At 36.6% G+C, this 22688-nt stretch overlaps 1 protein-coding gene across 3 annotated transcripts in view; it reads right to left on the bottom strand.

Annotated features, from left to right (window-relative positions):
- Positions 1-598: 598 nt before the first annotated feature.
- LOC112502684 (calcium-transporting ATPase 3, endoplasmic reticulum-type) overlaps positions 599-22688 on the bottom strand; it is a 51335-nt gene continuing 29245 nt past the window's right edge. For 2 of the 3 annotated variants that reach the window (XM_025106667.1, XM_025106664.1), the window contains 15 exons: positions 20660-20771; positions 18029-18127; positions 17794-17939; positions 17112-17169; positions 11111-11203; positions 6630-6680; positions 6357-6488; positions 3334-3435; positions 2769-2823; positions 2406-2491; positions 1761-1909; positions 1340-1445; positions 1212-1265; positions 1077-1125; positions 599-963 (listed from right to left, as the gene is read on the bottom strand). In XM_025106667.1, coding sequence (XP_024962435.1) covers positions 896-963; positions 1077-1125; positions 1212-1265; positions 1340-1445; positions 1761-1909; positions 2406-2491; positions 2769-2823; positions 3334-3435; positions 6357-6488; positions 6630-6680; positions 11111-11203; positions 17112-17169; positions 17794-17939; positions 18029-18127; positions 20660-20771 — 1360 coding nt within the window. In that variant the 3' untranslated portion in view covers positions 599-895. The remainder of the gene's footprint in view (positions 964-1076; positions 1126-1211; positions 1266-1339; positions 1446-1760; positions 1910-2405; positions 2492-2768; positions 2824-3333; positions 3436-6356; positions 6489-6629; positions 6681-11110; positions 11204-17111; positions 17170-17793; positions 17940-18028; positions 18128-20659; positions 20772-22688) is intronic. The other variant, XM_025106665.1, reaches the window with a different exon arrangement.

Raw genomic sequence — 22688 nt, 5'->3', positions numbered from 1 at the left:
TGCATTTGCTGTCCATTACAAAACCAACTAAAAAAGTCCCCCGTAATATGGTTGAATTTACATAAAAAAACATTGTTTTTAAGACATAGTCCGGCGGCTTGCTCAAAAAGTCAAAATAGATTCTATTTGGATATTGTATCAAATTCGCACAATTGAATTTTTGGTCAAATCCTCAATTTTAACAGACCTTTGATCGATCTTAAATCCAAATTGCAAGTGTTAAGAGTGTAGACCCGTCAAACTTTAAATAGCTCTCAAGGGCGCATGTACTACATGTAAAAGAACAGAAAAAGCATAGAGAAACAAAGCTATAAAATCTTAACAATCGCAAGCCCTTTAAATAATAATGAGATTCCAATTAAAGGAACTCCAATAACTTGGCAACAAAGGATCACCTCCTAACACATAATATACTTCGACATTACCTATATTTACTTCAACTCTTGAAAGCATTAAGACCAATTTAAGTATTCATTAAAAAAAAATCACATATCTTTTCATTTCCTTTTTGTGATAACCAAAATGCTAAACAGTCTCACCAGCCATAATATAACATTTTCAAGAGTCGTTTAAAAAAAAACAATATAAAACTGAAATATTTAGCCCAAAATATTACTATTACTAATAATCATCATACAAGTGTGCGTTACCAAATAAACAGATATATTATTGAGGAGGTGTGTAAAAATTAGAGAGAACAGGTCATGGTCATGTCTGCTGGATAAAACCTATTTGTATGTGTATGTCTATACAACCTCATCTTTTGTTACAACAATATATGTGTGTATATATATATATATATATAATTAAACCCTAAACCAGAAGACCCTCTTCCCTATTGATTGTATTCTATAAATTACACAAACTCTGTTGGCTGCTGCTGGTGGCTTTTACATCATTTATCACGTACTTCCCTTTTCGAGAGAAATTCAGCTCTCCTCAGTCTCAGATTGAATCTCATGCCTGACAAGCAGCAAATCCACGATGACAAAGAAACAAAGACTTTTAGATATCTACATTCATGACTCTGCGGAGCATAACTTGCATGTAACAAGGATTGTTTTGAAGGAACATACCAAGTGAATTTCGGGAGAAAAATTTCAGTATCTCATCAATCATTATTACCTACAGACAAAAACAATAATCAAGTTCTACTAAATAGATGAATAAGAATTTAAAGCGAGACGACAATTTCAGATAGAACAACTTACAGGAAATGATAAATACAAGACAGTAGTCCACTCATCCCATGTTAATGGTACCACCTACCATGAAAATTTCAGTGCTTCAAATGAGAGTTCCCAGAGAAAAAGAAAATCAAGGGAGAGTACAAACTTACCGAAAAGAGAATCGAGAGCGGGTGCACATACAAAATGAGGCAGTGAAGTAACATAGTCACTCCAATAGAACCAACAAGCCATAAATTACTCCAGGGAGGTATAACGCTGAAAATTTTCATCAACTGTTAGTTATTCACTGTACAAAATATCCTACACCTTCAACCCTTTAAAAGATTCGACAAAAAATGCAGATGAATATTATACATCATATCACTATAAGGTAAGTAACATAAGTGATAAGACAACTGTTTCTACTAGTGCTTGAAAGATTATGATGAACCAGCACATCCAGTTGGCTGACCTTATTTAGAAAGTAGGTAATGTTTTGCTACTGTCAGGCATATGGACCTTCCCTTTACAAAGTTATAGTAAAAATCATACCACTAAAGAGAAACAATGATCATAAGTGCAAATACTCACACGAGGGACTGATTTTCACTGAGATTGTTCAAAGCATTGAACATTTCAACAACAACGAGCACTGTCATTGACACAGTTGAGGGGTGCCGGTCACTAAATATACTGCAAGGATATGTAGTTTCACGTTTCAAACAACTGTCAAAATTCATCTGCATTAATATCAAGAAGATGCATTTAGCTTAATAGCATAAAAAACTGCAATAAGCTAAAATGTTTCTCAACATTAAACTGTTGTTTTCATTCATGGCAGTCCCTTCTTTGGATAGGATCATCGATCTGGATAATTTAGAGGTCCAACACACAAGATCCTAAGTAGTAGCTCTTCTTATCTCTTCTCTAATAGTAGCAACTGATGTTTTGGATCAAAAGTTGTTTAAAAGAAGCTAACAGCAGAGGGCATGCTTAAACCCAACAATGATGAGAATTCTGGGGAAAATTCCAAATCCACCTAGATACTTCATGACTTTTAAGTGAATGTACATATACTAAAACAAGAAGAGACGATGAAAAACTTCGAAACAAACCCCAAGACAAAGCCGAATCATGGTATGATCCAGTAGAATAGACAAACTCATTATGGCAAGTCATTTCTGGATGAGCATTTAAACTTGAAGTAGTAAACATAACCAACATCATCGGATTTACCAGTTCACTATACGGTATCTTTGGACCAGTGTCAGAGTAAATAAACCACCATATGAAACCCGCGACAGTGGCAAGTCCAACATAAGCTGCATTAAAAAGTATATTTGTCATGCTTTGTTATTTATTGGTCGTTGGAAAAAGATTGAAATGCTAAAAAGTAAACAATGAAAACTGGAGATAGGTCAAGTTTGCAATAAATGAGGTTGATCACGTAGCTATCTACAAATGGGAAATATATATACAATTCACCTTTTTCTTCCCGATACGAAATAAAAATCTTTAAACAGTGGACAACATGGATTTAAAGTTATTACTAGCATGCAACAAAGTTAGTGCATTAAACATGGTATGCCATGACACTACCTCCAATCACCAAATACCGGAAAAATAGCCATCCACTGACAACAGCTTCATTAATCTGTGATTCAAAGAAGGTTAAAATTTACATGATGAAAGGTGAATTTCCAAGGTAAGACGTGAGAAAATAAATATACTCATAATGTGAAAGCTCTATGATTTTAAAACGACTTGTCCCAAAGAAGAATAGCTCTATAGTTTTTAGATTTCAATAAAAACTCATGTTCTTTCCTGTTTTAAGATTTAATATGTAACGAAACTAGTACAGTTTCACTGCAAAAAAGGAGAGAAATGCATCTACAATGAAATACAAATATCTAACCTTATTGAGAGCCCTTCTCATGCCAATACAAATCTCATACAATAGCACATTTCAAATTGTGACAATAAAGAGATCACAAGCTTAAGCAAGCCTCTTTGGCAGCAAACAGTTAGTATTCATGGATGCTCACTTACAAACAATTTGACATTTGGACCAGAACATATTTAGGAAAAAAAGGCTTATGGAACATAAGCTTAGCATATGACAGAGTAAGATATAATAATTAAAAGAAAGCAACTGAAATAATACCTTACGAGGTTTAGCCTTCATAACATCCGAATCTTGCTTATTGAAACCAATAGCTGTAGCCGGTAATCCATCCGTAACCAAATTTACCCAGAGAAGTTGGACCTGTAAAAGAGTGATGCTTCATTTGGTAAGGGCAATGATTAACCTAATGACATTGCAAACTCAGCCAGTGTCACAGCAAGAGATCTGACTTTAGAATCTTAGATGCAAGTCCTCACATCGGTTAGTAGGATGAACCAGGTTTGGCCAAATTGGCTCATTTATCAAAACTTAGCCCATGTCGCCTGACTCAAACCCTCTATAGGGTCAAGAAAGAAATCAGGGGCTGTTCCTAGACCACATTATAAAGATCACATTCCAAAATTGTTCAGCTTATCAAGTAGCTCAACTAGTTTGTGGATTTTTTTATAGTGGTATTCTACCATCGGCCGAAGTCCCTAAGGTCCAAGTCCACTGCCACATATACCCGAATCAGACAGAGCTCTCCCTTGGGGAAAAGTGATTTGACCCTCGAGATAAGAGAAAGATAGCACTCCATGGAATCAAACCGGAGACCTCTAGTATCATGAGGTAACAGGTGACACTGTAAGTGCTGCAGAGCCAATCCCTAGGATATAGTTTGTGGATTGTTAAGATTGCCTAAATTGCTTTGGCTTATTAGCGGTTGGTTCAGACAGATCATTTGAGCACACAAAATAAGATTAAGATTGATCATCAATATTTACATCAAAGGACTAACTTCCGTGAGGCTCGCTTAGTCTATTTCATAGCCATTTCATAAAGGATCATATGCAAGGATCCATACAGCACTTGATTGCTCAGTTCAATGTTGGTGATTTAAGTGTCATCAAGCATTTTAGTGATTCATACAACCTCTATATATATGCAAATATATTGCAAATACATATACCTCAAACTCTAATGATTCATACAACCGCTGAGATGAGAAAAAAATGAATTACACAAGTATTACCTATAATACTTCTACATATATGTAGATGAATGCATACAAGGCTCCCTCTATCCCTAATTGAGCTTTTTATTTCAACTCTTTAAGCAACATTTACACCCCATATACTTATTCTAGAACATATAAAATCCTACTCCTTTTTAAACCCAATTCATTCTCATAATCATCAAATTTAGCTAATCAAAGGCATCATTAAACACTTCTTCATGAAATTGTACATGATGATTTTTTCCCTATAAAAACCATCATCAGATAACTTTTTTAGGTGTTCAGTAACAATATCAATTTCATTTCTCATCAAGAAAAAATCTCTAGCTTATCTTTTGTTGATTGTCAAACAAACTATTTTTCTACTTCAAAAGTTGATATGAATAGAACACCAAAAAAGTATTATGTTAACATTCATTTGTCAACAGGGTCCACCTTATTTAAAAGAACAGCAAACAAATGTGTAAGAATTCAGTTTCAATTTTAAGTTTAAAAGTATTAGGTCAGACATTTATTTGTCAACAAAGTCCAGCTTATTAGAAATGGACTAGTGTGTCATCGATGACATTTTTGCTATGTGTCTATCTGGGTTTGGCAGTGATTTACGCTTGATGGGGATGATATGATTTGGTTCAACTTTATCTTATTTCCCTCTTATACAACAATGATATACACCATAGAATCTCAACCATTTCCCTTGTAATAGAAAAACACCTTTTTAAGACTAATTGTTTTCATAGAGTCAGAGCCAACCAAACAGCTCTCTATACAAACCAAATCATCACCACCTTACTCCTCACCATAACTAAACCCTTGTGAAACCCTTGTAAAATTTTATATCCAAATAGTCATCAAAGCACAAGGTGATTACTTGTATCTAATTCCAACCTGGGATACATACCTGTCATCATGAACTTGTTGAGTTTTACATGTGCTTTATTACAAAGATCAAGCCTCTAGTTGATTAACCACGTATTGCATGTTACGGATTTTGCTTTGTATAAACTATGAAGCTAAAACTAGTTCACTAATGATTATTACAATCGAAAAACTAGAGCCTATGAGTGGTAGAAGTTGTGAAAAACTTCTGTATTATGAGTGATAGCCACTCAAAAGTAACATAATGAAGTATGTAAAGCATGCTAGTATGTAAATATGTACGGAAAAAATAGTTTGTGCACTTAACTGTTGAATAATGAAATCCTGTCAAGTAAATGCAGTACAACATTTATATAAAGCCTACAACATGAAAGTGTGTTGTAGAGATCCTAAGAAGCAAATTTCAAGAGAATTACTTCTCAACCCATTACCCATCAGACTTATCAGAGGGGTAAAGGCACAAATCAAGCATAAACAACTCGGAATGAACTAGACATGGTAAATGACAGGAAACGGTTGAGAAAATAAGCAAAAACCATGACATCGAAACACTTTTAAGAAATGTTTTACCGGCCATACTAAAGGAGAATAGAGATGAGCCTCTTGGATTTGTTGTTGGGGAGGTCTCACAAGGAACAAGTTTGTTGTATACAAAAATCCCTATATAGAGTAAAACAAGCTCCTCATGTTTGGATCTCACTTTTCTCTGGCATTAAAGACATTTGGCGACGATTCATAATCTTACATGTAGACGACATTGTACAAAAGAAATACGTTATTGATATTCTTAAAGAGATTTTTATGCTTCATGGTCTAATATTTGGTTCTACAATGGTTCCTGACATCAAGCTTTATCCAGATAGGGAACCAATGAAGATCAAAGGAAATGTAGGATATTGGTTAGGGAGCTAGATATCCTCATGGTCAGATAACCTAATATTGCATTATAAATGAATGTGCCAAGTCTGTTTATTCTTCCCTCATATGAGCCATTCAAATAATTGTCATCCTTTAAAAGAGGCAATAATAACTCAGATAACAAAATAATAAGAAATAACTCCAAGTGAAGAATCTCTAGGATATAATTAGATTTTTAACTGTAGGTCTTTTTTGTTTAGGGATAATTCTAAGAATTTTGTGGGAGCAAGAATGTAATATCATAGAAGTATAGAGATTAGGAGCTTACGGGAACAAGAGTATCAGGTATTCCAAGTACGGCTGCAACAAAGATACATACTACTTCTCCAATGTTTGAAGAAATCATATATCTGATGAATTGCTTTGTATTATTGTATATAGCTCTTCCCTCTGCAACAGCCTGTAGAACCACAATTGTAATAATCGACAAGCAGAAATCAGTTCCAATGCATAAACTCACATATCTTTCTTTGCTACCAGAAACATCGCAAGCATAATACCGCAAATGATTAGTCAAATGAACACTGAGCAAGAAGCTTACTGCAACAATAGTAGCAAAATTGTCATCAGCCAAAACCATGTCAGAAGCACTCTGATAAAGGACATAACAACAATCCAGTTAGAGAGGAATGTTTGCTATAAGTTATGCAATCTAAAGACCAATACTAGTACATACGAGTAAGGGCATCAACGGCACATTTTGGACGCGCAATACCACATGAGAATTGGACTACAGTTTTGGATGGCACAACCAACTAAGTGCAACAAAAAAAAGTTACTGCATCAAATAAGCATCTACAACTTGCCACTAATTAGATGTAGGCCTATGAGGTATTGCAAGCACTATGATTAATGGATGCCATTGAGAATGTAGTAATAACATGATCAACATCGACAAAAAAGGGCATAAAGTTGTTTCAAGGCAGGTGGAATAATAAGGTTAAAATACAAAAACACAGACTCATTCAAAGATGTTTAAGTAAATGGTCATCCAAGAACAATGTTGTACCATTTCTAATCAAACCAACCATGTTTTTTGTAATATTTTCAATTAAGCAAGCCACTTTTTCTGTACTTATTCCCCAAATCAACTTAAGACCAATCTTGTGCTATTTTCAAAAAATTTAATTAAACTATCCATCATTGCAGAAAAAAGAGAACGGTCAAATTTAGAAATAACTATTTATAGTTCATTGTATGAACTATATTCAGTTTATATTGTTATATTCTATCCCTATAATGGAACTTTCAGGCTAATTACATGCTTAAAGTCATGCAAATCAGCATATGTGTACAATGGTATATTTTCCTTTGATGATGTGTTGATGGGAGTATAAGTTATAATCTGATGAAATGGACTTAGTTGGGGCTCCTGTACACAACAAGAATATCTGAAGCTTTAAAATGCAATAAAGACGTCTTGAAACATGTACACAATTCCAATATGGGGTTGCTAAGCATTAAAGAAGCAAGGAGTGCTTATTGCAAGGTTATTTGGATCAAATAAAGAAAAACACCATAAACGAAAAGCGCCTTGGCATAAGTGTAGTATGTGCAAAGAGTAAAGAGGAAGAAGAAACAAACCCAAACAGCTTACAATCAACAATAATAGAAGCTTCTACATTTGATTCAAGAAACCAGATTAATCCACATCAAGTAGCAGCCCACACCATTGCACACCACACATCAACACCATGTTAGCATGGTCTTCAAAATCGTTTGAGGCATACGCCTCGAGGTGCGCCTCGAGGCGAGGTGGTCCAAACCGCTCATGAGGCGGCGTCTCATGGTCCCTGTACGAGGCTTAAGCCTCAACTGGTGAGACGGTGCCTTGAAGCCTGAGGTGTTTCTGAGGCGCACGCCTGTCCAAAATTTTCTTCTCCATTTCTTACCTTTTCCTCTCTCAAGAAGATATTGATCTCAGAGGCCAACCCAAAAAGTAAGCTTCTTTTAGTTTGTGTCCATATTTTTAGTTTATGTATAATGTATTATATTATATTATATATATTTCAGTCAAGTATATATGTTCTATATCATGTAAATGTATTTTCTATATGTATAATGTGTTATGTATGTTTTTTTGTATATTTTCTGTTTTTCTTTATCATTTTTATTTTCTGTTTTATATATTATTTTCTGTTTTCTGTATTATTTTTCTGTTTTCTGTGGATTTGGAAGATGAAAGTGATAGTGATTACGGATATGATTGTGGAGCTATACAACTTGATCATGCTACGGGGAACTATAAGTTGTAGATTGATATGTTTTTAGACGCATAACTAGTATTTTTTGAATCTATGACGTTTAAAGTTTGGTATGGAATTATGTTTTGCTTACTATCAGTATCTATAAAAAAAAAATTACGCTGCGAGGCTTACGCCTCAGGGCGTGGAAGGAAAACGCCTCGGGTCCCGATTCTGCTTTTTAAAACCTTGCATGTTAGCATTGCACGACCGTGTGGAAGCAAGGAAGAAACCATGCAAGGCCATGCATGGATAGCAGAAATATTACAAGCATTTCACACAGCCGTGTGTGAAGCAAAGAAAAAACCTTGCACGGTCGTACAAGCCGCAGGGCAACATGGTCTTTTTTCGATTAGGGTTCTGTTTTGCGGGCTCTTATAAAAAGATGAGATGTTATATTCAGGATAAAAATTCTTTTCATGCTGATATATATATATATATATATATATATGCACATAGAGTAGATTGCAGGGGATGATTTCAGAATAAGAAACATCAATTTCCAGCCGTAATTTCATGGATTAAATCTTGTCTCTCATCTGCCTTTGTTTCTATTTTGGTCAACGATTCACCTACGGGCGAGTTCAACCTTGAAAGAGATGTTAGACAAGGAGATCCTCTGTCTCCTTTTCTTTTTCTTATTCGATGGAAGAGATGAGCATTACTGTGGAAGAAGCAAAAAATAAGGGGCTATCAGAGTCGTGAAACTGGGTCAAGACAAAATCGAAGTTTCTCATCTTCAATTTGCAGACAATGCTCTATTCTTTGGAAACTGGAGTCGAAAAAACTTAAAGAACTTAAAATCTTTACGTCTTTGCTTTCAATTGGTGTCGGGCCTGAGAGTGAATCTCTTGAAAAGCAAGTTGTATGGGATTGGTGTTGAGAAAGAGATTATTGAAGAAGCGGCAGCAATTATAAGTTGCGACCCGGGCTCTTTTCCCTTCACGTATTTAGGTCTCCTGATAGGAGCTTCGGTGGCCCGAGAAACATATTGGCAGTCAGTTATCCAAAAAATTAAATCAAGGTTAGACGGCTGGACCCGAAACCTTATTTCAATGGGTGGAAGACTCACGCTAATTAAATCCATGTTGAACAGTCTACCGTTGTATTCTCCTTGTATTGTGCTGATATGCGTCGTGCAAGCCATTGAGAGATTAAGGAAACTCTTTTGGGGTGGGGGGAACAGATCTAATTATCCTTCTTGGGTACGATGGGACAATTTGTGATTCTCTCTTGGGGGGTTTGGGGTAGGGAGTATGTGTGCTTTTAATCTCGCCTTGCTTGGAAAATGGTTGAGGAGATTCAAACCGGAGGAAGGGGTGCCATCGAGTAGAACTATATCGAGCGTTACGATAGAGATGGCGGTTTACTGGTAGAAATAGTAGGTGGTGCTTGGGAAGGGGTGATAAAGCGGTAAAAGAAATGGAGGATTTAGGATTACCTATCTTGGACTTGTTGAGCAGAAGTATTGGTAATGGAGCTAATAGCGATTTCTGGTTGGATCATGGTTGGAGGGTGGTAGGTTAAAAGATAGATTTCCTCGTTTGTGGGCCTTGGAGAGGGTGAAAAAGAGGAATCTGCGTGCTAGAATTGTTCCAGCTGGGGAGATGGTTGGCCGTGGACTTGGGATAGTTCCCTTAGGAGTAGAGCCAGTCAAGAGTTTGAAGATCTGTGTGGCTGTTGCAACCAATCTCCTTAATCCAGGTAGAATTGATAAGTGGGTTTGGCATATGGATGCAAAAGGGAGCTTCACTGTGAAAAAATTGAGACAAGTGTTGGATAGTAGGCTGCTAGATACACACAATGGGGCTGGAACTACGCGTTGGTGTTCTTTAGTTCCAAAAAGAGTTTAATGTTTTCATATGGAGGTTGTGTAGGGAAGGGATTCCAGTATTACTTAAGACTCTACCCTATGTCCTAAATGGAACAGTGAGATTGAAACTCTTAATCATTGCTTTCTAGAGTGCTCGATCTGTGTGCAGGTGTGAGAAAAAAATTTGTTTGTGGTGGTGGGAATATCCAGTCTAGAAGATCAATCGAGGAACTAATCTCGGGCAATGGTAGCAACGGGGGTGCATCCTCATTAGCTTCTGTGAGAAAAGCAATCATTTGGACTACTCTTTGCATCTTATGGAGGAAGAGAAATTCTCTGGTCTTCAAAAGTGATGCTCGAATCTACACTCGGGAGCTTTTTTCAGAAATTCAATCAACCTCCTTTCTTTGGATCTCAAATAAGGTTAAGAAGAACAAACCTTCTAGGGTGGATAGGTATGTGGATCTAATTGGCAGTCTTAACGTCCATCTAGCTCGTGTTTTGGTCCTTTGCTTTTGTTTTGTTTCATTTCCTCTTTATGGTTTCTATGTTTTTGTAATGGTTTGATTGTTCTTTCTTATCAATTTTCCCTTGCAGAATGTGGGACTCTCCGGTGTATTTTTTTGGGTTCTTCCCTGTTCTTATTATTATTGCCTTTCAATAAAAAGTGTGTGCACACAAAAAAGATGCCTCCCTAGTTTCTTGGAAGAACATAAAAAATCACTAGACATAGCCCATAATAACTATGCAGGATCAAGAAATCATAATTTTGTTGGCATGAATATTTATCAGGCGGGTTAGCATAACCTGTATCAACATTCAAAGATTCAAGATATACAGCATGCATCCTGATCACATTGGAGCAACTTTGTGGATTTTTTTATGGAGAAGCCGTCAATACATACATGTATAACTATCTGGATATGCACAGGAATCAAATTAATGTGTTCTGGTAGAGATAAAAACCTTGGCAACAGCTGTTCCTGATCCCATGGCAATTCCAATATCTGCCTTCTTTAATGCAGGTGCATCATTCACCCCATCTCCAGTCATGGCAACCTTCAAACAAAAATTTTGATCATTTGTGAAACACTAAATATTAGAAAGTCAACTAGTAGGGATGTAATAATAGAAATTTTGACAGGCAACCATTTTCCAACAAAATTTGAGAATGCTCCCCTAGGACTCCCTTACACCCCAAAAGAGATGATAAATTTGCATTTTAGCCTCTGTAAGAAACAAAAAGACATGTTCAAATTGAAAATATTTTCAAACCGAACAACTACTCTAATTCTATAAGGTGCCTTTGGTTTTTTGGAACAGCAATTACAACCTGTCTGTCTGAGCCAAATAGAGGAGAGTATCACATGTGTGAAAGCTTTGTCAACGAACAAAATTATGATGTGATATGGAAAGCTCCGAAAATTCAGGTTGCTACTCCCCTTATTCGAATCAATTGATGATGAAGATTGAGCTTTAGCATGAAGAAGGGTTGAGAATGAGATTGAAGATTGAGCTTTGACATGAAGAAGGGTTGAGAATGAGATTGAAGATTGACAAGTGATAGACCGGCTCAATAAGTATAGAGTATGGGGTTTTGAGTCATTACCATGGTATTTGCTCGACGCTGTTTTGGTTTCTAGAGTATTCCAATGACCTCTGCTTAACTGGTTTTGACTAGTTATATTCACATTGATCTCAGGGTATTAGTAGTAGCTTGAGAGGATATGCAGGTGGGTGGCCCACCTTTAGTTTGCAAAATCCCTTTTATGTGCAATAAAATTTTTCGGAACTTGGGAGGTTCATTCCTCCTTCAGGAAAAAATCATGATTATGTTTTCTTCCACTTCCTTTTTTCCATTGCAGGAACAAAAACCTAAGGGATCTTGAAAGGCATCGGGTGGTGTGACTTTAATTCAGGTAGACATAGTTCTGTTAGTCTGTCATTTCTTTCTGTTTAGCCTATAAATAAGTGGAGCTAATCATTTGTAAACTCAGTTCATTTCTCATCTAATAAAATTCTCTGCCTCACGCATCCAAATTCTCTCAAAGATTTCTTGTAATTTCCTAACAAATTGGTATGAGAGAGTGGTTATGATTGACACGCTTCTGTTGGTTCTGGAAATTCTGTTCTTGCTTCTGCGATCAATCAAGACAATCTGATTTTGTGAAATTAATTCTTCCGATTGCAACCTTGGCAATCAATTGCATCAATCTTGAAGTCCGATTCAAGGTAACGGATTCAAGGTGGAGCGTATCTGAAATTGGTGATTGATTGGTGTCTGGTGATTGAAATTGGTGATCGATTGGTGACTGGTGACTGTAATTGGTGATCAATTGGCGACTGGTGTTCGATTCAAGGTGGAGGGCGACTGGAATTGGTCATCGTTTGGTAATCGACTAAGGGTGTAGAACCATCAAATAGGGTTTTCTTATCTCCTTTGCGATCAGAATTTTAGGATGCCTCCACAAATGATTAAGATCGACAAGTTTACTAGGAAGAATAATTTCAGCCTGTGGCGAATTAAGATGAGAGCTCTCCTAAAACAGCAAGGAATTTGGACTCCCTTGGCTGCCTGTAGATATGGTTGATGCTGAGTTTAATCAACAAGATGAGAAGGCTCACAGCACCATCTTGTTGTCCTTGGCCGATGAAGTGATTTACGAGGTCGCAGATAAGGAGACTGCCGCATTTTTATGGCTGAAACTTGAAAATATCTACATGACAAAGTCTTTAACAAACAAGTTGTTGTTAAAGCAAAGGTTATTTTCGCTTTGAATGAAGGAGGGGATGCCATTGAAGGAACATCTTGACGAGTTAAACTCCATTCTTATGGATTTAAAGAATGTTGAGGTCAAGGTTGAAGATGAGGATGCTGCCCTCATTTTATTGGTTTCATTGCCACCCTCAATACAAAAATTTGTCAACTCATTTGTAGTTGGAAGGGACACAATTACTTTGGAAGAAGTTTGATCAAGTTTGCATTCACGAGAATTACGCCATAAAGCTTCCGAAAATGGAACTGAAAGCCAATCTGTTGGCTTGTCAGTGGTAAATGAAGGTAGAGAAAAGGGTCGAGAGAAAGGTAAAGGCAAGTGGAAAGGAAGAAGTCGATCAAGATTTAAGGGTCTAGGATCGAAAGCAAGCCTAAAAGATGTATGTCACAAGTGTGGTGATCTTGGACATTGGAAAAATGAATGTCCGAAACGAAATGAGAAGGCATCCGCTGTTGTTGGTAAAGATGATTCGGGTTCAGAGGCTGAATAGGTTCTTTCAGTAGTTGACTCTAAAAGTCAGCAAGATGAGTGGATTCTTGACTCTGGGTATTCATTCCACATCACACCAAATAAGGCCTGGTTTGATACTTATGAAAAGGTTGCAACATGAAGTGTTTTAACGAAGAACGACGTTCCATGTAATGTTGTTGAAATAGGTTCGATAAGTATCAAAATGCACTACGGTGTAGTGAGAACTTTGGTTGATGTTCGTCATGTACCTAATTTGAAAAAGAATTTGGTTTCTTTGGAGCCTTAGATTCCAAAGGTTTCAAGTACAGCTATAAAAAAGGAGTACTTCGGGTCTCTAAAGGTGTCAAATCTGTCTCGTTTTTCAAAGGTTGTCCATAATACCAAGTCTACTTTGGACTATCTACATGCTGATTGCCAGGGTCCTTCACAGGTTCTTCTCTTGGTGGTGGCCGTTATTTCCTCTCAATTGTTGATGATTACTCTAGGATGACTTGGGTGTTTATCATGAAATACAAGAGTGAGTTGTTTGAGAAGTTCAAAGAATGAAAGGTTCACATTGAAAATCAAGTTGGGAAGAAGATAAAGAGGTTGCGAACTGATAACGGTTTGGAATTTTGTTTGAATGAGTTTGACCGGTTTTGTAAAGATGTAGGGATTGCAAGGCACTGAACGGTTAGGCACACTCCATAGCAAAATGGAGTGGTCAAAAGGATGAATAGAATGCTGCTAGAAAGGGTCAAATGTGTGTTGTCAAATCAGGGTTGTCTAGAGGTTTTTGGGGTGAGGCGTTAAACACAGTTTGTTACTTGGTGAATAGGTCTCCGACAACAGCAATTGGATGTAAAGCCCCTATTGAAATGAGGTCCGGTAAGCCAGCTGATTTCACGAACTTACGGGTGTTTGGTTGTCCTTCGTACTACCATGTGAGTGAAGGAAAGTTGGAACCAAGGTCAAAGAAGGGGTTGTTTATCGGATATGGTGTTGGAGTAAAAGGGTATAAGATCAGGTCATTTGATGAAAGAAAGGTGATTCTCAGCCGTGATGTAATATTTGATGAAGGAAGTATGTTGTGTGACATACGGTATTCGTCTACTTCATCTATTTCAAAAGACCAAGAGGAGAGGATCTCCGAACAGGTGGAGTATGAGTGAAATGATTTTGATAAGGGTGAGAATGTTTCTGGACAGCGCGGTAACATGACTCAAACCGGACCTGTTGAGTCCGAAAGTCAGCACCAGCCTAGGAATTTCGGTCCATGGCGTTAGACAAGCCTCGAAGACAATTTGGTAGGCTGGTTCGGTATGGTTTTGATGACATGGTGGCCTGTGTGTTACAAGTTGCTGAAGAATTGGAGTTCTTTGAGCCGTCTACTTATAGAGAAACAATCACAACAAAGTAGGCCGATGTGTTGATAGCAGCCATGAGTGAAGAAATGGAGTCCCTTCACAAAAATAGGACTTGGGAATTGGTGAAATTACCTCAAGGCAGAAAAGTTGTGACCTGTAAGTGGACTTTTAAGCGGAAAGAAGGGCTGCCAGGAGCTGAAATGTGATATTTAAGGCTCGTTTGGTGGCTAGAGGTTATAGCCAAGAGCAAGGGGTTGATTATGATAAAATCTTCTCACTGGTGGTGCGTCATACATCCATTCGAGTGTTGTTGGCACTAGTAGCACAACAAAATTTGGAGTTGGAACAGTTGGATGTTAAAACAGCGTTCTTGCATGGAGATCTTGAAGAAGAAATTTATGAGTCAACTGGAGGGATTTGTGGTTCAAGAAAAGGAAGATTATGTTTGTAAGCTCAAGAAATCGCTTTACAGGTTGAAGCAATCTCCGAAGCAGTGGTATAAGCGATTTGACAGCTTTATAGTGAAACATGGTTTTAATCGAAGCCCTTATGATTGTTGCATATATCATAAGAAAGTAGTTGATGGTTCACGTGTGTATTTGCTACTTTATGTGGATGATATGTTGGTAGCAGCTCGAGATAAGGCTGAAATTAAGAGGTCGAAACAACTCCTTAATTCTGAGTTTGATATGAAAGATTTGGGGGTTGCTCAAAAGAGACTTGGGATGGAAATAGTTCGAGACAGATCTAGACGTAAACTTCTCTTGTCACAGAAAAGTTACATTTTGAAGATACTTTCTCGGTTTGATATGGCTTCGGCAAAACCTTTGAGCACCCCATCATCTGCAAATTTCAGGTTGTCGGTGGCTTTGGCTCCTCAAACAGAAGCTGAGTGGAGTATATGAGCAAAGTTCCTTATTCAAGCGATGTGGGAAGTCTTATGTATGTTATGCTCTGCACTAGGCCTGACATAGCTCATGCCATCAGTGTCATTTCGTGCTGTATGGCTTGTCAAGCAAAGGAAGAATGGGCTGCTGTGAAACGTATTTTTCGATATCTTAAAGGTTCAGCTGATGTGGGTCTCATTTATGGAGGAAAAGGAGACAGTTTGTTGCTGGGTATTCAGACTCAGATTAGGCAGCTGATCTTGACACTCGAAGATCATTAACGGGTTATGTGGTCACTGTTGGAGATGCCTTAGTAAGCTGGAAAGCAACGTTACAGCCATCAGTTGCGTTATCCTCAACAGAGGCTGAATATATGGCACTTACAGAGGTTGCTAACGAAGGGATTTGGCTGAAGGGTCTGCTTAGAGATCTTGGGTTTCATCAAGATCAAGCTGTGATTTTTTTTTTTTGACAGTTTAAGTGCTATTTGTCTTGCGAAAGATCGGGTGCATCATGAAAGAACGAAGCACATAGACGTTCGTTAGTCAGAAAGGAGTTAAAGTGAAAACCGATGACAACCCAGCTGATGCACTTACTAAACCTGGTTCTTTAAACAAGTTCAGACATTGTTTAGATCTGCTAAACATTGATAACTGGAAGTAGACTTTTTTATTGTAGAATTAAAGTCAAGGTGGAGATTTGTCGGGTGGTGTGACTTTAATTCTGGTAGACATAGTTCTGTTAGTTATTTTCTTTCTGTTTAGCCTATAAATAAGTGGGGCTAATCATTTGTAAACTCAATTCATTTTCTCATCTAACAAAATTCTCTGTCGCACGCATTCAAATTCTCTCAAAGATTTCTAGTAATTTCCTAACAGGCATTACCCTTGAAACGCTTCAGTCTTATTATTATATGAAAGCAGAGAAACAAGTTATCTTTCATGATGATGTAAATGAGGCTGCTATCTAAAGTAACTTCTAATTTTTATTGACGTGGCCATCCCTATCTCTTTGGCAGATCACCCAGCTGCATCCAGTGCCCAACCCTTGGTCAGAAAATGGACATTTATGTTCAGTCAATGAAACAAGCAATCCATGTTCATCAGTCTGGAAAAAAAACCTGAAAAAGATTGAGCAAGAAATGTCCACATTCAAAGAAAACGAAAAAACTACATCCAAGACAGGAGACATCAAATCTTTAACCTGGAAAAAGTAACATCAAGAAACCAAAATATAAAAACCATTTAATAGCATCCATGTAGCTCAAAAATATGCAATATGGCTGTGATTGATAGAGCGACTGATTAACATAGAGCTAAAATGCAAAATGGAAGCATACAGAGTCCAAATACACTGAGATTTCATATTGGATGGGGAACTAAAAGGGTTAATGTGCTTCAACATCAAGTCTAAATCAGGCTAATGAAAATTCTGAGCAAACTTGAACAGGTTACTACAACCATAATGGATAGTCAAATAGACTTACCACTTCATTTTGGTGTTGTAGCGCTTCCACCAGCATCTTTTTGTGAGATGGTTCAACCCTGAGGATACAATATTGACCAGAATCTCACAAATTGTAGTACTTCATATTTCAAGGAAGTAAATAAAACGGGAAGATGTATTGTAAGAGAAAAACTAAATACAAAAGCACAAGAATGGAGTACTTTTAGGAACCTAGGAAGGTGACTCATTCAGTCCTCTCTAGCTAGTACAGTGATTATAAGCTCATTGGCGTTGCAACTGTTTACTAATTACTACCAGAGTAAGCCTTGGCAGTTTTTTTAACAATAAAACCTTTTGAATGCCATACAATCTCCAATAGCCATGCATAACAAATTTCAGCTCAGAGTAATTATATCATGATCAATCACCTAATTTGAAGGTGACTTTCCAATTGCAAATACACCACTGATTATTTTATTCTGTTTCTTGTTGCAGAGGTTACCATCATTAAGTTAATATCAATGAAGAATGTGGTTGTTGGCAGGAAAAAAACTACTGTCCCAAATGTGTCCAGCTTGGATTCTACCTTTTCAAAGAAAGAAAAAAGAACAAAATGAACAGCATTCTGATTCGCCAAGTGTGTCTTTGACAACTCCTTTATATAGTTATAATGGAATGCATAAAATCCACCATCAAAGAGAGTACATAAAAATCTACCATACCTAGTAAAGAGAGTCATTTGTTGCAGTGCTGTTGTCTTTTCCAAAGCTGAAAGGTCTTCAAACTCAGAAGCAGTGAAAGAACGCCCCACAAAATCTTGCAAGTGATCAAAAGCACCTATCTTTCGGCACAATGATTCTGCAGTAGTCTGAAAGTTCCATCCCCAATTAAAATAATAATCACAAAGATAGAAATGTTTTTTTCTTATTCTGAAGAAAAAGAAAGTAACTTAATTACCTTGTTATCCCCGGTCACAACCATAACACGTATGCCAGCTGTCATGCATGAAAGTATAGCATCTCTTACTTCCTCTCTTGGTGGATCAAGCATTCCAACCTATAAGTAATAGAGGATTTAAGAAACAGTATCTGGAATAACTAAATAATTCACCAAAAAAACACAATAACATCAGCTTAGGCAACCATAAAAGAAACAGTATCTGGAATAGCTAAAAGATTCACCAAAGTTAATGGAGTTTATTCTTCCATACATCCACTAGTACCCATTGAAAGTGAAGTTTGTCAACCAATGAGAACTAGAGAATTTAAGGCTACACTGCTTAAGTTTCATCCTTGATCTAAGTAATGTTAATCCTCTTAGTCAGCTGCCAAAAAGTGAAAACGGCAAACAGGATAGACAGGAATAACCTTATACACCGTTCTTATGTTATTGGCGGTGATATATAATATACACCTGTTATTGTTGATGATGTATACTAATATGAATATACCATATCTTGTAGGAGGATGTATCATCTTTGTTATAAGATTATGGCCAAGTATGACATAGTTATACACTTGATTTCATTAACAGAGTTCCAGGGATGAAACTCCCTCCTCTTCACATAAACATATACGTACATAGATATAAATGAGTATACATACGCTTGTGTGTGCACATACATGGATATCAGTGTATATATATATATATATATGTATGTATGTATATATGTGTATATATATATATGTAAGTATATGTATATATATACATATATAGACTTGGGATCAGGTGAGACCAGCCTGTTTTCGTGAGACCCGTGAGACCAGCTTTTTACACTTGAAACTTCACAGCAAAATGTTGTGAAGGTAACCTTCACAGTGTTTTTGCTATGAAGGTTCGACTTTTTTAAACCTTCACAGTGTTTTTGCTGTGAAGTTTCAAGTGTAAAAATGTGGTCTCACGGGTCTCACGGAAACAGCCTGGTCTCACGTGAACCCAACCCTACATATGTATGTATATGTATATATATATATATATATATATGTAAGTATATGTATATGTATGTATATGACTATACATACGCTTGTGTGTGCACATACATGGATATCAGTATATATATATATATAGGGGACGTTTTAAATGCAATCCATCACATTTGTACAACCAATGCAACCCAATCAATTGAGATATTTATGGAAATGATGAGAGTTCATTTATTATGATTTGAATATCTACGGAAGATGATTAGGGTTCATTAATTATGATCAATACTTTATATTAGGAAACAGTCAGAACTTTTATGAAATCACATATTCATCAAATTAAATAGACGGTTGAGATTGAGTTGTATTGGTTGTACAAATGTAAAGGGTTGCATAATAACTCACCTCTATATATGTAAGTATATGTGTGTATATATATATACATATGTATGTATATGTGTATATGTGTATGTGTATGTGTATGTATATATATGTATGTATATGTATATGAAGGGTTGGGTTCCCATGAGAATGAAATTTTTGGTGAGAACGTGAGAACATAAACCTTCATCACCTGCATCTACCTTTATTTACCTATTTCTATCATCATGACTGATACTTGAACAAATTAATGTATTTCGAGCTTGAATTCTTCAATCCACTGATTCGTTCCTTCATATACCTCCCCAAGGTAAAAGTTCGTGAACATGACTAAAGGTAAAACTGAAAGTGAATATGAAGGAAGATGAAGGTGATGATGGTTGATGAAGCTTAATAATTGAAGATGGTCGAAGGTCCCATTTTTTAGCTGTTAGATCAAAAAATCAACTTATTTGGGCTTGATGTGACATCTGAAGAAATGACTGAAAAGTGTTTCAGAGACAAGTCCTTTTCATATGTACGATGAAAAGGACATCCCCAAAGGTTTTGAAGTCAACTCTGCCATCTTATCCCCAAGATGACAAGTGTCCCCATGCATTAATGCACATGGTGGTATATAAAGTAGAATGGTTGCTCCATGCAAGGTTATGCTTTCTAAAGACTCTCTATGTAAACAGCAAAAATCGGCAGCTCTTCAAACAGAAGAGTTCTTCTCTGTGTTTAAGTTGTGTGATTGTTCTCTAAGTAAAAAATTGTCAGAATAGATTTTTAACTTTTTCTTTCCCGCAACAATGTTGTTTTCTTTGTGCAACTCTTGATTTGAAAAATCAACAAAAATTAAATTTAAGTGAAAATTTGTGTAATTGTATCCAACCCCTCATTTCTAAAATTACTTGTGTGTTTGCCATTCCAATTTGGGACTAACAATTTCCAGTCAGGCACCTTGCCTTTCATAGATGCATCGCCAACGCATCTATCAAACACCAGGACCTTGTTGTCTGTTGCATAGACAAGGCCATGATAATTAATACAAAAACTCATCCATAATTATCAAAAAAAATAGATCTGGTTGGGATTGAGATCACCATGCTTTTTGCACCCACTTTAACAGTAATATGGTTTCTTCATCTTAATCATCTTGTGTGGAGAAAAACAAAAGGATAAATAGACACCCAATTCTAACAAAGAACCCTGTTATGTCAAAATAAAAATAAATACAGGTCTACACACATGAGCTAAGATGAAAGCTTGACAACACTTGGATTGTTTTGGAAAGAAAGCATACCAAGCCAATAAATGTAAGGTCTTTCTCATCATCTAAGGAAATATTTTGTTGACCTGTGGGCATCCTTTTTAAGGCAAGTGCAAGACATCTTAAAGTATCTTTTCCTGCAAAACTGAAACACAAAGAATATAACTTAACATAAGGATCAGTAGAGATAATATTCCAGTAACCAAATATATGAATTTGATCAGATATTTGCCTACTAACAAGCATGAATTCTTTATGCCCTGACACATAAAGAAAACAGAACCACGCATAGACATAGCAACATCATTTTTGTAAGAAACAGCATTTGTCAAGAAAGGTGAATATACAAGGCTAAAACTGCTTCCGGAAGAATAATAAATTAAGTTGCAGTTGCTTGACAAAAGTAAAACCATAAAAAAAGGATTAATTTACTAGAAAATAAGTACCGAATACCATGTCCAGGAATGACCATTTTGATTTATAAAATCCATTTAGAAAAGAATACGGAAGTGAAAAGAGGATAGAAACGTTCAGCCAATAACTAGATCTAGAAGTCTTCTAACATTCGGATTGACATAGACACAATGCAAAAAAGATCAACCTAAGGATGGATCATGGAAGTCTTCAACTCTGTATGTGTGCTCTTACATAGCCTGACACATACATACCACTATAAAAGAGGGTGTGCATCAACAAGCTGATGCATTGCATCTATTCCCATGAAATGAAACAAAAAATAAATTATTAGAAAAGATAAGGAGATCAACAGAGCCCAAAAAGAGTATGCTGAGAGAGAGAGCGTGTGTGTGTGTGTTGAAAGTAAAGTAGAGGAAGAAAATCTAGAAAAAGAATATGCTGCTCAGTTTAAAGAATTGAATGACATGGAGCATTTGAACTTGTGAAACTCAAAATGCTTTCCTTCAACAAGAAAAAGTAACTTTATATACATCAATACATGCTATGAAGCATAAGATTTAAAATGCACAGAAAATTGTGGACAAGTTTTCAGAACCAAAAACTGAAAAAATTTGGCATTCAGAACAAGGATCCTATTATAGAAAGTGATAATGATTTTTACAGATCTTTCAAACAAGGATCAACTTTAGAAAAAGAAGCAAGTCTCATTTTTAAATCCTCTGATATTAAGGTCAGAAGGAAGATCTATCTTCTGATACTAGGGGTCAGAAGGAAGATCAATCTTCTGACACATACAACTATAAAAGACACTTCCATTTAGATGTGATCCCCACTCACGCGTGGAGAGCCGTAAAAGATGCATACTATGCGTAACTTAAATCGAGTATGAATTTTGCAATTATAATGATGACAGCAAATGCAACTGGAAACCTTGGAGCAATGACCTTGAAAATTAGAGCTACGTACCATGTAAGTTACCTACCCAATGAATAAAATCAAACTTAAAAGAAGCATAGTCTTACTAGTAGCCAGTGAAGTTTCTCCGAACATTTGCTTCTTTCCCCATAAAAACATTATGCTATTGAAGAATCATTTCAACATTTTATCTCATTATTCCAAAGTTGTTAAAAGCTCAAGGCGCACTTAGGCGCAAAGGGGTCCCGGAGCCTAGGGGCAAAGCATGGGCCTCAAGAATGTGAGGAGCATCTTATCAATATAGATATATATATACACACACAGAGTTACAAACAACTAAAATATGTAGCAAGTAAAAGCCTCCAATGCAGCAACCAACAACACTTCGATAAGAAAGAGGGGTTTAAAGCGTGAGCCGTGAAGGAGAAGTTGTGAGGTCTGGGTATTCATAGAGAAGAAGGCTTTGAAGTTCTAAGGACTGGGTATTTGATTATGTCATCCATTTAATAACTCATTTCTTTAAGAAATCAGAACATGAGAAGATGAGAAAACTTATTTAATATTAGAGTTTGACTAGGTATTTAGTAACTCTTTATGAGGCACGCCTAGGCCCACAAGGCGCCTCAATGAAGGCGCAGGACCTTAATGAGCCTCGTGAATGCGCCAAGCCTTTGACTTTAAAAAAGCGCAAGACCTTGAGCCTTATGAGCCTCAGAGCCTTGGTGTGCCT

This window comes from Cynara cardunculus, unplaced genomic scaffold (assembly GCF_001531365.2).
Source record: "Cynara cardunculus var. scolymus isolate 2C unplaced genomic scaffold, CcrdV1 Un_Scaffold_1775, whole genome shotgun sequence".
Taxonomy (NCBI): domain Eukaryota; kingdom Viridiplantae; phylum Streptophyta; class Magnoliopsida; order Asterales; family Asteraceae; genus Cynara; species Cynara cardunculus.
Note: the sequence above shows the minus strand (reverse complement) of the source record. Positions and strands in the feature narration are given on the sequence as shown.